Consider the following 14,986-nt stretch of genomic DNA (forward strand, 5'->3'; position numbering starts at 1 on the left):
AGGACACCCCGTGGCTGGGAGGCGGAGACGGGACCCCCGGTGACGTCAGTGGGCCTGTCTGTTTCCTGCAATAGAAAGTGAGGGAGAAGGTGAAGGCAGAAATCCGGAGCTGAAGCACCGCTTTCGTCGCTTTAAAGGTGCGTTACAACAAAATTAGCTAAACAGCGACTCGTGAGTATAAATAAACCAACTCGGGGTGCGCTTGTTTTGTTTTCCTGCGTGTTTCACCTGGTGTGAGACGCTTTCCCGGGTGGGTTTTTATTTTGACTTTGGGTCGCTGAAAGCTCTGAAAGCTGCTTACACTCGTGGTCTCGTCATGCGTGACACCACATAAAAGTTCACGTGGAAGCCAGGCTGTCCCGGACGACACGTCGAGTGTGATTTACTAGCGCGTGGTTGACCACTACGGCAACTTAACTCTTCGTTGTGTTGTTTTTTTTTTATACCCATTGTAGGTAAGCTCCTAGCTATTTCCCCCTCATCTTGCGTGCATGCGCTCGACTGCCGATTGCCGATGTTATGCGAAATGTGCATGCGCACGGGGGTTTTGTTGTCTGGAGGGGAAGTGTTCCATTTAGCTGTTGCAGCGACGGCGAGGGGGTTTTCCCTGGCTCCTCCCTCTCTTGCAGGGCGTTCACGTGTTGCAACAACATACGCGATTTCCTCATGGCGCGCTGTGGCTCGCATTATCCCATGCTGGAGTGAGCAAAAAAAAAAAAAAGAGAGAGAAAAGAAATGTTCCTGCGATTGGTTGGCAACCAGTCCAGGGTGTCCCCCCGCCTACTGCCCAGAGCCAGCTGAGATAGGCGCCAGCAGCCCCCGCGACCCTTGTGAGGAATAAGCGGTCAAGAAAATGGATGGATGGATGGATGGAAGAAATGTTCACAACTCTCTTTGAAACGTGTATCGTCTCCAAATTGACACGCACGCTTCATCAAAAGCAGTGCATACGCAGCGCATACGCAATCAATTGCATACGCTTTTTTTTTTCTTTTTTCTCCATAGTGGCTCAAATCGATTCACGGGTGTGCGTGGCTATGCCTCATTAGTCAGGTGTTTTCCAACCAGAAGCGTTCGGACATCGCAGCCGTTATGGTGTTTTTCTCGGGTTAGCATCGGGGTGTTTCCTCAAACAACACCACGTAGGGGAGAGCGTGAGAGAGAGAGAGAGAGAGAGAGAGAGAGAGAGAGAGAGAGAGGGTAAGACAGGCTCGCAGACAGACAGACTGACAGGCGTGCGCGTCTCTCCTCCTCCTCGTCAGCGTCGTCGAACCTGCTCTGGAGAATCCCAAGAGGGCGTCCAGGTGAGAGGCTCGTGGTGTGGCATGCATGCTGGCGGCACTTGTAAATAAACGTGGATGCATGCATGCAGGCGGACGATGCAGCCAACACTGCTGTTCTCATCCGATGATGTCATTGCTGTAGCGCCACATGTAGCAGCAAGTGTATAGAGAAAAAAGCATCCACTTTGTAGTAAGTGTTATGCAATAACGGCGGAGGGCAAACAAAGGATGGTGCAGGTGTTGATATGCCTCAGCTGGACTTGATAGGGATGATGCAATGGAAAGAAAGCAGCAACATGCCATTTATTATTACAGCTTTCAACAATGTGATATCTTTTTTTGTTATGTAGGCATCACATTTTGTAGCTATAATGGGCTAAACATGTACATTTTTGTCTTACATTCTTTTTTTTGCCCTAAATCTAAATTTGCAACTTATTTTCCCAACCGTTTCAAGTTGTATTGCTTTTTTTGTCCTGTGAACTTAAACGGGGCCACACGTGATGATGCATCCGTTTTTAGAGCACATAGAGCTTTTATTGTTCGCATCGTTCACCAGTGAAGAGCAGCGGTTTCAATCGAAAACTCCCCTCAAAACTCAGCGGCAGGTTTGCATCCTATGCAGATACGAGGTGCACCTCGCGACACTGCACAGAGGGACCCTGCGAGAACCGGCGCACCTGTTTGAGGATGAACCTCAATCGGCAGCTCTGTCCTCAAAGAGCACGCAGCTGCCCAAATGACGGAATACAAGGCCGGCATAGTGTGGCGTTTTTGCTCAACTCATTCGGGACTCGTGTGTTTTGTTTTGTTTTTTGTAGATGTATGCTGACGCCGTCGACGCTGCTCCTCTCGAAGGTCCGACAACAGTGCTCGGTTTTCCCAAGATGCACTTGTGAACTGAAGAGGAAAGATGCCGCGTACCAAGCAGAACAACCCAAAGAATCTGAAAGGTGAGTTGGGAATATCACAAATGTTTTTGTCTCTTTCTTGTAGAACGGTCGACATGGTCAACCCCCAAATTTTCTTGACAATAACATGTTTTTCCTATAATTATAGTTGTATCTTCGTTTTGTAAACGTAAAATGTAGTTTGTTAGTTTTTCGTTTTTTAGAAAACATCTTTGTTTTTGTTTTATTTCATTAACAATTTTTTTATTTATTTTTATTTTAGTTTTTCCGTTAGTTTTAGTGAACTAAAATAACCTTTAATAGCACCTGTGTTTTTCGGCACCTTCCCTTCCTACTTTGACCATCTCCAAACATTTTTGTTTTTATTTTATTTGAACTGAGTCGAATGCCATTTTTAGCATATGTCGCGGGCCACTAAAAAATGGACGGTGGGCCGCAAATACCGTAGTTTGGACACCTTTGCCTTAATTAGATGTCACTGTATTCAGATTCACACCCTTCTGGGGGCTTTTGTTACGTAACAATGTATGCTGGAATTTGAATCGGATAATTCCATGCAACGGCATCATGCACGATGGATATGGCTGACGGAGCATATGGAAGCCTCAGCATCTCGCCACCCATCGGCTGAAAGGGCTCGCGTGTTATGTTGTGAACTGACAGATTCACGTGTCAACAGACGTTTGCTGTTCACAGATCCGGGAATCGGTAGCGTTGCATGCCGGGTGTGAAAGTATGCATCGTCGCCATTCCCCAACAGTTGATCTGCGCAGGAAATTTGCCGATGCCTCCGAGCACCTCTTGTTGATTTGTCATATAAACAGACAGTCCAAACAATGGAAACGATGATAATGTGGAGCTGCACAAGCCAACTTTGTACTTGATGTCATTTTAATGTGAGCTCGTCCTGTGTTGCTAACGAGGGAGGCGGTGACGCTGCAACTGCTGCAGTGTCTTGTATTTTTTGCATTTGGTGGTGATTCATCTGGACTGGTAAAAAATGTTTGTTTGACGGTAATTTGAACAAGATGGAACCCCCACGTTACAGGCATACTTCACTTATTTAGCCCATTATAGCAATAAAAAGTTAATATTTTGTCTACAAGTAATTTGATACTTTCATTATTTTTCACGTACAATTAGTACCTTTAATAACACGTTTTGCAACTTGTTGTCGACTGAAAATTACATCACAAGGGCTCAGGTAACCAATCACAGCTCACCTGTTTTCTAGGTTTGGTCATGTGACATTCACAAGCTGAGCTATGATTGGTTACCTGAGCCCTTGTGATGTAATTTTCAGTCGACAGCAAGTTGCAAAATGTGTTTTTAAAGGTACTAATTGTACATGAAAAATAATGAAAATAACCAATTTATTATAGTCAAAATATGAATGTTTGACTGCCAAAAATAGCTAAATAAGTAAAGTATCCTTTAAGAAACAAAAAGCAATTGATTATATGAAGAAAAAAACAAAACAATTTGTTACACAAAATTAGAAAATTGTGCCTAAAATGAAGTCATTAATTCGCAGAACAGCTCTACTTAGAAAACAAAAGAGACTTGATGTCCATATAAGGGCAGAAGAATACGAAAAGAAAAAAAAGTGCCTCTTACGGGAAGCAAAAAAATAGATAAATACTTCCGACTCATTTGACATTGAAATCAACATGCAACTAAAAGTAAGATGATTTGCTGGCAGCTTGCAGCAGCTGTTCAGACCATATTTGTTGCACCCTTTTTTCCCAGGTATATATAAAGCGCTACCTCCCCGTTGTGTCTCAGCAGCCCCGACTTTCAATATACTGATGGTTCCTCCACCACTGAAGTGAGCATGCCAGTTCCTAGTTATAGGACAAGTCCTGCTGTGTCTGAGGGCCGCTAAGTGGTTTCATAAACCACAGGGGTTGCAATCGCCCAGACCACATAAATTAAAGTTTCACTTGTATGAAAAGCAATCATCTTATGAAACATCTTTCCTATTGGAACCAATCTGCTGCTAGTCCGCATCACTGGCAAAGTTATGCAAGAGTTTCTCTTTTCATTTCATGAGACAATAACTTTTTTTAACTTAGTTGTTCAAGGGCATTGTAAACTGTAATCTGGAATATAAAGTACAGTGTTCCCTTGTTTTCCGCTGGGGTTAGGTTCCAAAAAATACCCGCAATAAATGAAATCCGCGAAGTAGTTAGCTTTATGTTTTACAACTCTTATAAATGTTTTAAGGCTCTAAAATCCCCGACCGCACAATTTATACACTTTTCTCATTGAGGCATTTACATGTTCTCACATTTCTCTCTTGTTAAAACATTGACAATGTTCAACCCTTCCTAAATTTAATAAAATGGGTATATTACTGTAAAAAAAATATGCAAAATTGCACTTAAAAAAAATCCGCGATACAGCGAGACCGCGAAAAATGAACCGCGTTATAGCGAGGGAAGACTATAAACCGATTTGATAGATGAGTGCTATTTTGCTGTGGTGATGTTTGAATCCCTTTTTCAGACTCGTATCTAATCGAAGAGGTGACTGTTTGTAAAAACACATTCACCCTTCATGAATGCAACATTTCACATTCCTTTGTTGACATATCGCAGGCCATTTGTCCCGCACAAGATTTACGTAGCTCATGCACTTTGAGTTGCTGACCTGTGCACGGTTGGCAGATTGGATGGAACCTTGTGTTTGTTGTTTTTGATGAATCCTCTGGTTACGTTTAGCAGAGCATTCCCGGCTATATTTCTGACCGAATCATAATAAACGATCACGCACTTGTAAACACCAGCAAGACGGGAATTGCCCGCCGAGTTTGAGTACTGTGCATTTTTCGGTTTGTTTTTCTTTCCGAAGGGAAGGAAAATCCGAGTCGTAGGTGACAAAGGAATCATTAACAATCAGCAGAGAGTTTAGAGATTCATTCATGGAGCAGCTGGACAATACAAAGATGAACAGAGGGGGAATGGCAAGGGCGGTTTCACAATTGAATCACTTCTTATGATTTATTATTTGTGGTGTAGATATAGTATTTCAGGGGTGTCAAACTCATGTTAGCTCAGGGGCCACATGGAGGAAAATGTATTACCAAGTGGGCCGCATCGGTAAATTAACGGTATATAACTTAAAAACGATTGTCGTCAGTTATACGCAGATTTTCGCTATTTCTGTGTGTGCCTGCCCTAAAATACGGAGCTCAGCTGTATTGTATTGCTAGCTTGTATTGCTTGTAGCTGTATTGTTCCAAAAAAATAAAAAATACAAATCCAAATGGAACACGACAACACTGAGTTTTGGACGTGTTAAATCGATCTGTTTTGCATATATATTGTTCCCAGAATGCATTGCGTGGCGCAGTTAATGACGTTATAAGGACGCTAATCCTTGTCATATCTATTTGTGTTAAGCAGTAATTGAATTTGTGTCGCATTTAATACATTTGTCGGTCTATGATAAACAAAAGAAAATTAATAATAATAATAATAATAATAATAATAATAATACATGTGTGTAAAATAATGACATCCAGGACGATTCCCCCATACAAGTTGCATTGCTCATCTGAGGACTGCTTGTGAAATTACAAATGTTATATATTTTAATTGTGGCCGGCTGATTAATTAGTCTGACAGGACATGTATTTCTTTTTTTTTTTTTTTTTTTTTTTTAAACTTTATCAAATCATCTCATGGGCCAGATTAAACCCCTTTGTGGGCCTCATCTGGCCCGCAGGCCTTATGTTTGACACCACTGCAGTATTTATTTATTTATTTATTTGATGATAATAGTGGTGTTCCTTAAATAGAGATTTTATTCTTCATGTCTTCTCTTTTTTTGTGCAGTGTGAGTCATTCTAACACTCAGTTTAGTAAAAACAACAAAAATACTTTATTTTTTTATTATTATTTTTTATTTTATTTTACGATTTCCTACGAAATTTGCATTTGAGCATTTAAAACAATTTTACAAGCCAATAAGCAGATGTAACAGAACACAATTTTCACAGCAGCTGAATGTTATTATCCATGTTCCCTCCGGTGTGTATTTTTCCTCTGACGTACTTTGCGGGTAACAATGCAGAAATTTCGGAACTCCTGCAAGCCCTCTCTCCCTTCTTGTGTTTACTTTTGTCAAACAGCTGGTCTCTAAGCAGCTCAAGCCAAACACCCAGTGGTTTCCCCCCCCTAGCCAGACTATCTCTCTTTCGCTCACTGTGGACATTAGCAGCAACACTTAGCTCATGACTGGCAGGCAAACATTAAGTGGGTGAGCATAACAAACACTGAGAGCCTTTAACAAAATTCCAGTTTATTTAAAGAGACAAATTCTGCTAAATTGTGCTGCGAGTAAGTGGGTTTGTGGGGATATAAATTGAAGATTTCTTGAATGCACGACATTAGCATGCGTGGAAAATGTCTTTGTGATCGTAGTTTGCAGTGGATTAGAGTATCTCACTTTATATACTGTACCTTTCAGGATGATACAGTAAAGTTCTACACAAATGCTAACTGCAACCATAATTGCAGACCTGTTACATTAATAATTCTGATAGTATCATACAAAACGGTATATTATCAGCGTTGTAAAACAAAAACAATGTGTCACAGATCTGTTATCTATGGACACATACGGTAGAGGTACCTCTTAGCCAATGAGCTGCCACGAGGATGCCAGTAATAGCCAATGGCAGAGCAGCTGTAAGTATGTTGCGTTCAGGAAACTCTGGGAGCTGCGAGTAGCAGCCCAGACTTGTAGTTTTACCTTTCGTATCCTGACACCAGCAGACACCTCAGGTCACATTCTGACTTCATCCTGCGACCCAAATGTCAGTCGGGATGTGGTTCAGGTCAGCCTGGGTGGTCTGTCTTTTTTTCCGGACATGCTGAAGAGGAGCACTTATGAATGCTCTTTTCATTCTGGAAAGTCTAATTTAGGACCCGTCCCATCGTCTGTGGCTGTCGTCACAAAAGGTGGTGGCACGTGTATTAAGACAATACTAGTAGTATAGTAGTAGTAGTACACGTCTAAATTTTGACTTCCCTGATGCCGCTTTAACCTTGTAAAATCAACTATGTGGTGTGTTTTTTTTCATGCGTCTTTGCAATCTTTATTTCTTTTGTATACAAGTAACCTGAAAATGCATGCAGATTTTTTAGCAAGACTGTTGTTTATGGAAGGAAATGTGCATTCCGCTCGTCGTCTAAAAAGCTCGTGGAGCCCAACAGGTCTGGCCCCAGCTTTAGCAGGGTGCATGCTGCGTGACGAATGCACAACAACTGCTGTGAAAGGGGCTCTCATTTAACAAGGTGGAAAATGTTCGCACACAGACGCTGGAGAATATTTATGGAGAGAAATTGTTTAACTTTACTCATCTCATAATGGTTAATGTGATCATGAATGCTTTTCATAGGTGCAACAATATTGGGGGGAAAAAGAATGCAGATTGTAATCTAAAAGGTTCTGGCTCAGTAATTTTTCTGTTAATGATGAACTTTTTGCTGAACATGGCTGCATAGAAAGTTGAATCGACTCCAGTGGACCTATCTGTGCTGCAGGGAGTTTGGTGCGCTCAGTAGTCGACTTTTGACTGATGGTACATCGTAAATTCATTTTCAAGTTCAATTATTACGCCCTGCCCTGCGATTGGTTGGCAATCGGTCCAGGGTGTCGCCCGCCTACTGCCCAGAGCCAGGTGAGATAGGCTCCAGCACCCCCACGACCCTTGTGAGCAATAAGCGGTCAAGAAAATGGATGGATGGATGGATGGATGATTACGCCCCACAATTACAAAATCAGCATAATCGTTAAAAAAAAAAAGACTATTAATACTAAATTTTTAAATTGTATAATAACTTATTGAATAAATTTAGTTTCATCCAAAAGGAACTTTCATAATTATAGTGTTTCAAATAATTTTATGTCGTAATATTTTTGTTGTTGTTGTTGTTTTCCATTTAAACTTTTTCTTGTTTCGTACCAAAAAAAAAAAATAATAATAATACTGCAGTGCACTTCAAGTTTTTGCCAACATAAATAAATTGTTCTGTTCGGTCCGAAAGGAACTTAAGTAATTATTATAGTTTCTATTTTTTTAAATTGTTCTTTATATTTTTAAATGTGTACACATTTTCTTATTTTGTATCAAAAAATAAATGATCATCCTTCTGCACAGTGCACAAGCTGCACTCCAACTTCAAGTTTTTGCCAACATAAATAAATAAATAAATACATAAATTCTGTTTGGCCCAAACTGAATTTACATAATTGTAGTGTTTCTATTTTTTTTAATTGGTCTCAATGTTTTTAAATGCTTAAACATTTTCTTGTTTTGCAACAAAAAATAGTTTGAATAATCGTGATTTCAGTTATTGCCAAAATAATTGTGCCGATTATTTTTTCCCATAATCGAGCAGCCCTAGTACATCGTGTCATTTCTTCATTATTGTAATCCCTTCATGCTAACTATGTCGAGCAAAACAAAAAGAAAGTGGTTGGCCAAATCCGTGCAATATAAATTCACATGTATAACATAACATATGGCGTTCCACAAGGTTCAATTCTGGGGCCTCTGCTGTTTTTATTCTATCTAAAGAAAATAGTGCTGGTTATTTTCAAGTGCTCTATAAATATAGACTTGAGTTGAGTGATGGGACTTGGCATCCTATAACGGCATGATTCGCAATGCCAAGTTGAGCAATTCTAAACTGGTGGCTTTCAGTACCTCCAACAAGGTTAAGAGTCACTCTTCTAACTTCTTCTATTCTGTCCACAACTGGCCTCATTTGATGAGATAAGTGTCCTTTAACCCCTCGAAGGAGGTCAGCCAGGTTTTTCTCTGTCTCGTTCATTGACTCTGCCGTGTATCAAAGGCCACTGGAAAAAGAGACAACCTTTAGTCATTTAAGTAAATAAACATTTGGCTTATGTAAATGCCCTTAGCTAGCAGGGAAGAGAAAGAGTTAACCGCCTGGCCTTGTTAAATGGATTTTTACATGTTGTGTCATGCTCAGGCAGCCAAACCAGTGTTTCCGTACGGGCCCTTCAAATTACAGTGTGCGACTGCAGCAAGATTCACACAAAGGGAAGTTCTCTCCCAGAGGCAGGAATAAAGCTGGGTTTTAGCAACAGTAACTACAACAGACAGGCAGAAACTCGTTTGGGGAAGTCTGCGCCGAGCGGAGGTATATAAAAGCTTTCGCTTGGACAGAGACGCCGAGCGAGGGCAGGGGAGACTGGAATTTAGATGGCCATACTTTTGAGTACATGGTGGAAAAATGGAAGGCCGCTGCTCACTTTGCCGTTCCGAAATGTGGGTTAATGTCTTCTCGTTCTTTTTAATGGAACTGAGGCACTTTGCGGTCACTTTTCACTGTGCTCTACCTTCAAAATGGCACATCAGCTCATAAACTTGAGACGCTTGAACATCGTCCATTTTTGATGAAGGGAATTGTTATTATTCTCAATTTTTTGTGAATTAATTGTGATTTGCAAATGGGGAGTTACCCACAAGCCCTGAGGGTAACTTGATGATGCAGGTGAATGAGAGAACCTCCTTCACACCTGGTGACATCTGGTTTCGAGGAAACTAATTTGTTCACTTTTTCTATCTGGCACATATTTCAAATAGCTGAGCAAGTTGTCATTCTTTTTTTTTTTTTTTTTTTTTTTTTTTTTTTAATAGCTTGATCACTTTAGCTTGAGGTACTGTTTGTACATCCAGTCACAACATCAAAATACTTTCTTTTCAGAAGTCATGATGCATCATTTTAGAGGTATTTAAGTATGTATCAATTTACTCACGTTATTCTAATCACTTACTTTCACTTGTACCTATTGCGTTTGTATTGTATGTTAGAAACAATGAAGTACAATCCTATACCACTGTAAACTATACCTACAAATACTTTTTAAATATTAATTCTTCTTTGAAAGTGCATGTCAAAACTGTGTTTTTTTGTGTTTGTTTTTTTAAATAGAGCCAATTTTTTTTTTTTTGGGGGGGGATAACATGTGACAGTAAAAGACTTAAAAGCTAATATTTTCCCTTTCCAAAAAATGAATATGGGCCTAATAATCATTCAAATCATATTGGTCTAGCTCTACTTTAAACAGCTAATTCCTTGTATTCTGCCTATAAATAACAACGGTTAGCTCTCATTTATTCATCATGTTGACTGCTCTGTGGTCAACCACTTTTTTAATAGAATAATTGAGTTTGGTAAAAATATTCTGTTGAGTGTCCCGCATGATGCTTTGGATAAAACCACTAATGTTGCGATACCCTTTCAGTATTATGTTTCACTGGGGCTGTTAGTCATATGACCTACAATTTCTGTTTGTGAAATTGTCACCGTTCTCTTTCGCCTGCAACATTTCCTCTGCACAAACTTGAACGACCGTTTGTTTATTGTTATTGAACTCTGGTGACTAATATGGAAGCCAAACCACATTCCTGCTCGTGCATATAAGGTATTGCATGTGTGATAAGTTGTGTGTGAAAACCGTGTTTTTTTGTTGTTGTTTTTTTTGTTTTTTTTTAAAGTATTATTCAAGTAGAGCAGTGCGTCTCAATTATTTTCTGTCATGCCCTCCCAGTAAGAAGAATCCTTAACGTATAAGAAAAAAAAAAAAAAAAGAAGAAAGAAGTATTAACCAACTTACAACAAAGAATAGCTTTATTAACTGTCACGGAAAAGATTTAAAGTGCATCTGAAATTCAAAAATAAAATTAAATCCTTAATTAAACTCTAAACATTTTTTGACTGATCATGTCAAACCATATGATACGGAAAAAATAAAATTACATAAAAATCAATAAATAATAATGCATTCAAACTGATCACCAACGTTAACTCAGGAACACAATATTAAAAAAAAAAACTTTAACCTGCAAAACAAAAATACAGTATATAAAATAGTTTGTGCTGATTGTTTTTTTTTCTGTGAGCAAAGCGCGCATGCTCAAGTGCAAACAAAACCCCTACACACCGAGCGAATGATCCCTGCGCACACTCTGCCAATAATGAGCGCCACTGCCCCCTAATGTAGCGGAGGTGCAATTGCACTTTATTCTAGGACAGTAAAAAAAATAAAAAATAAAAAAATAAAATAAAAAAATTAAAAAGCACGTTCCCTGAGGTCAAATGTGCCCCCCTTGATGGAGCCTCGCGCCCCCCCTGGGGGGGCCCGCCCCAACATTTGAGAAGCACTGAAGTAAGAGTGAGTTTGTCCTCTCAGGCATGAATGTTAGTGAGATGACCTGTCAGGTCAGTGTGTGCGTGCGCGCGCTCGTGTGTGTGTGTGTGTCCTCGGCTTCCTCGCGGGTGAGTAATAAAGCGCTGCAGCCCAGTCAGTCAAATTATTAGGCTTAAACTTTTCAAAGCGAAGCATTAGTGAAGGGCTCAAGGCGAGCCGAGTCAAATTGGAGCTAACGAACGGGTGACCTTCTCATTCTCGTTAGTCCCGTATGCCCGAGTTTGCGCACGCACGCACCTTCTCCCCCCCCTCAGGTGAGCTGCTCCCGCCTGGAGAGCCACTTCCTGGAAAACTCGCTTGAGCCGCAATTGATGTTGGCAAGTCGGAAAGGTGAGCGCTGGCGTAGGAGTTGGAACGATGAGGGGAAAATCGAGTCGGGAGCCAAACAGGATTTGTCCGCGCTGACGTCAGCAAAGAGGCCCGAGAGTTAGTGGAGGAAAATCTCCCCCGCGGTGCGATGCTGGGACTGGATGTCGCGTTATTTGGAGACGTGCGCATGACGCTTTGTGAGGGGGCGGAGGGCTCATTACACACTCGCACTCATACTGTATGTCATCTCCAGAGAAATACCCTTACAAAAACTTTCTGTTAGATTGATGTTGCTGAATCCAGGTGGTCATTTTTTTTTGTTTTTATGATTGAGGGGAAAATAAAAAAAAAGTTTTAAAAAGCGCTGGAACGCTCGTGAAAACCCTTTAAAGCAGGTGTCCAAACTTTTACATTTGAGGGCCACATACGAAGGACGCAAGGGCCACATAATGTTATGAAGAGAAATTGTGTTTAGTCCTAAAAATTGTACATATAATTTATTTGTGCTTTTGCATATTTAGAAAAATACAGTATATAAACCATTTTATTTGTAATATGGCAGTAGGGTTGTTATAGTTTTGGAATTTTTCATTTTAGTTCGTTTTTATTAGTTTAGTTCTTAAAAAAATGCTTAGTTTTATTTTAGTTTGTTAGTTTCAGTATTAGTATTAGTAAAAAAAAAAAAAAAAAAAAGTATGACTTGTGCGCAATATTTAAAAAAAAACCAAAAAAAAAACCCATGGGAACAACGTCATCTTTTGGTGCTTTCCTATTGGCTACTGTTAGATGATGTCACTTCTGTGTTACACACTTTCAAACGTCATTATTCCGGTTTATATCAAAAAATAAATCAACTAAAAAGTTACATTTCAAATCATCCCCAAAGGCTCTGGCATTAAATTAATTACCAAATACTAAAATGAAAGATATTTTTGGCTATAATTAGTCTTATTTTAGTTAGCTTTGGAAACATAAAATGTAGTTTCAGTTATTTTTCGTTTTTTAAAAAGCATTTTGGGTTTTATTTAATTTCGGTAACAATATTGTTTTTTGAATTTTAGTTTTTTTTTTTTTTTTTCTAGAGCTGTCAAACGATTAATTTTTTTTTTCAGATTAATCACATTTTAGAATTTTGATTAATCATGATTAATCACTGCCTTAAAAAGGCTTTTTTTCCCCCAACATATTTTGCCCGCTAAATTTGAAGCGCACCTGTTATGTGTTAATTTCTTCGACATTTACTGCTATGAGGACATCTTCAAAAATTTATACCCACTGTACACGCTCATCCTGCTTTTCCTAATCAATTAATTATTTGCATCATTTAAAATGGGAAAAAATGACCTACATGTGCAAACATTTATTAAATGCTTTACTTTAATGCATGTAGTTATGTTTATTGCTCAAACTCCAACAGCTACCTTTTAATGGAACCATCCACTGTCGGCTAAAAAGGATCATCTGCGGTGAAAATTAATAGTGTGATTAATCTGTGGTAATACAATGATTAATGCGATAATTTTTTGTGATTAATTAGTTAACGCTTTAACTTTGACAGCACTATTTTTTCTTTAGTTTTACTAACTAACTAAAATAACCTTTAATAGCAATAGTGTTTTTTGACACCCGTCTTACTTTGACCATCGCCAAACATTTTTGCTTTATTTATTTTATTTGAACTGAGTCAAATGCCATTTTTAGCATATGTCGCGGGCCACTGGAAAATGGACGGCGGGCCGCAAAAGGCCCCCGGACCGGAGTTTGGACACCAGTGATTTAAAGGGTGATTGTGTGGGGGCGCTTTTTTTTTGTGTGTGTACCGAGCTGGCATTGCTTAATGGCTTGCACAAGCAAAGCCCAATGAAGGGGTTGCCAGGGAAACAGAGCAGCATGAGTCTTGGGCTGCAGGTGCTGTTCCTTGTGTCCTACTGCTGGAACCTCCTACAAGTTGGGGGTGAGTGAGGGTTTAAAAGACGAGTGAAGGCATTATCAAATGATTTCCAGGGAAGTGTCGGAAGATTGTAGCCGGAATGCCGCATGAAAATGTGGTGAATGTTTGAGGAGATGTGCACACAGACATTTGACACACTCATTTGATGATGCGTCGCGTTGCCAAAGCCAACTCGCGGCGCCAGAATTTCAGGGAAGACGCTCATAAATAGAGGCGACAACAATACTGTGGATTCAAGACGTAGTGGCTGGCACAGAGCGGTGCAATGAGGTCTGGGGTTCGACCGAGGCTGCTTTGTAACAATCGCTCAAATGTGTCCGTGTCAGTTTAGATCAGAGGGGAAAACCACCTTCTTCCCGCTCTATGCTGTCAACCGCGGTGGCAGTGACAAGATGTATATTCAGACGTTCCCATTTGGTTTGAACAGATGCCCTGATGGGAATCTGTTTTCTGTCCTCATCATATGTTAATTTTGAGGATACACAGCTACAAATCTTATAAATGAGACATTTGCAATTTCTGAAGAAATTGTGAGTGAAAGCTGGAATGCTGAAAGAAAAAAATCTGGAAGCATGTGGAATAATATAAAGTGCTAAAAATGATATTGAATGAAATGGATGGAAATGAATGAGGATTTTTTTTTGTCGGATGATGAAATTTTGGCAAGCTGAAAATTGTTTACAAGGTGAATTGAATGGGCTGAACGTAAATAAAGCCTTTGCTAACCGATTTTTCTTGTCACAAGGAAATTTCGAGCATGTTTCGAAGTTTGCTTGCGAAAAGAACAACTATTTAAACACGATGCGATCATTTGGCGAACGTTTGCATTCGCTACCTTTGCCAACATTCACAAATGTTCGCCCCTGAGTGGGTTCTGGACGAAGGATTTGGAATAGGCAAGATGTGAATCGAATTTGATGAATGTGTGAATGAATAGGGATTTTTTTGTGTGTGAGAATTTTGGTGGTGAAATTGTTAAATATTTGATGCATGGGAGATTTTTGACATGTTGAAAATCCTTCCCAAGGTGAAATGAATGACCTTGAATTTCAAATTGGAACAATGTGAATCTGTTGAATCTGTTATGCTGAATGTCCCATTGGAAATGAATTGGAGAATTTTTTTTTTTGTTGAAAACGTAGAATTTTGAGAGAACTGAATTTTTGGAATGAGGAAAATAATACCTCTAATGATGATAATTTTTGGAATATGTTGAAATTGGAATAATGTGAATCGGTTGAATTATGTGGAAGAAGATGCATGTCAAAAAATGTGGGCGG

The 14,986-nt window shown here is 39.6% G+C and overlaps 1 protein-coding gene across 2 annotated transcripts in view; it reads left to right on the forward strand.

Moving 5' to 3' along the window:
• Window positions 1-14,986, forward strand: part of hivep1 (HIVEP zinc finger 1) — a 56,161-nt gene continuing 41,175 nt past the window's right edge. The window contains exons 1-2 of one of the 2 annotated variants that reach the window (XM_077506490.1): window positions 1-137; window positions 2,105-2,236. In XM_077506490.1, coding sequence (XP_077362616.1) covers window positions 2,197-2,236 — 40 coding nt within the window. In that variant the 5' untranslated portion in view covers window positions 1-137; window positions 2,105-2,196. Of the gene's footprint in view, window positions 138-1,145; window positions 1,305-2,104; window positions 2,237-14,986 lie in introns of those variants that run through there. The other variant, XM_077506491.1, reaches the window with a different exon arrangement.

This window comes from Festucalex cinctus, chromosome 19, assembly GCF_051991245.1.
Source record: "Festucalex cinctus isolate MCC-2025b chromosome 19, RoL_Fcin_1.0, whole genome shotgun sequence".
Classification (NCBI taxonomy): Eukaryota; Metazoa; Chordata; class Actinopteri; order Syngnathiformes; family Syngnathidae; genus Festucalex; species Festucalex cinctus.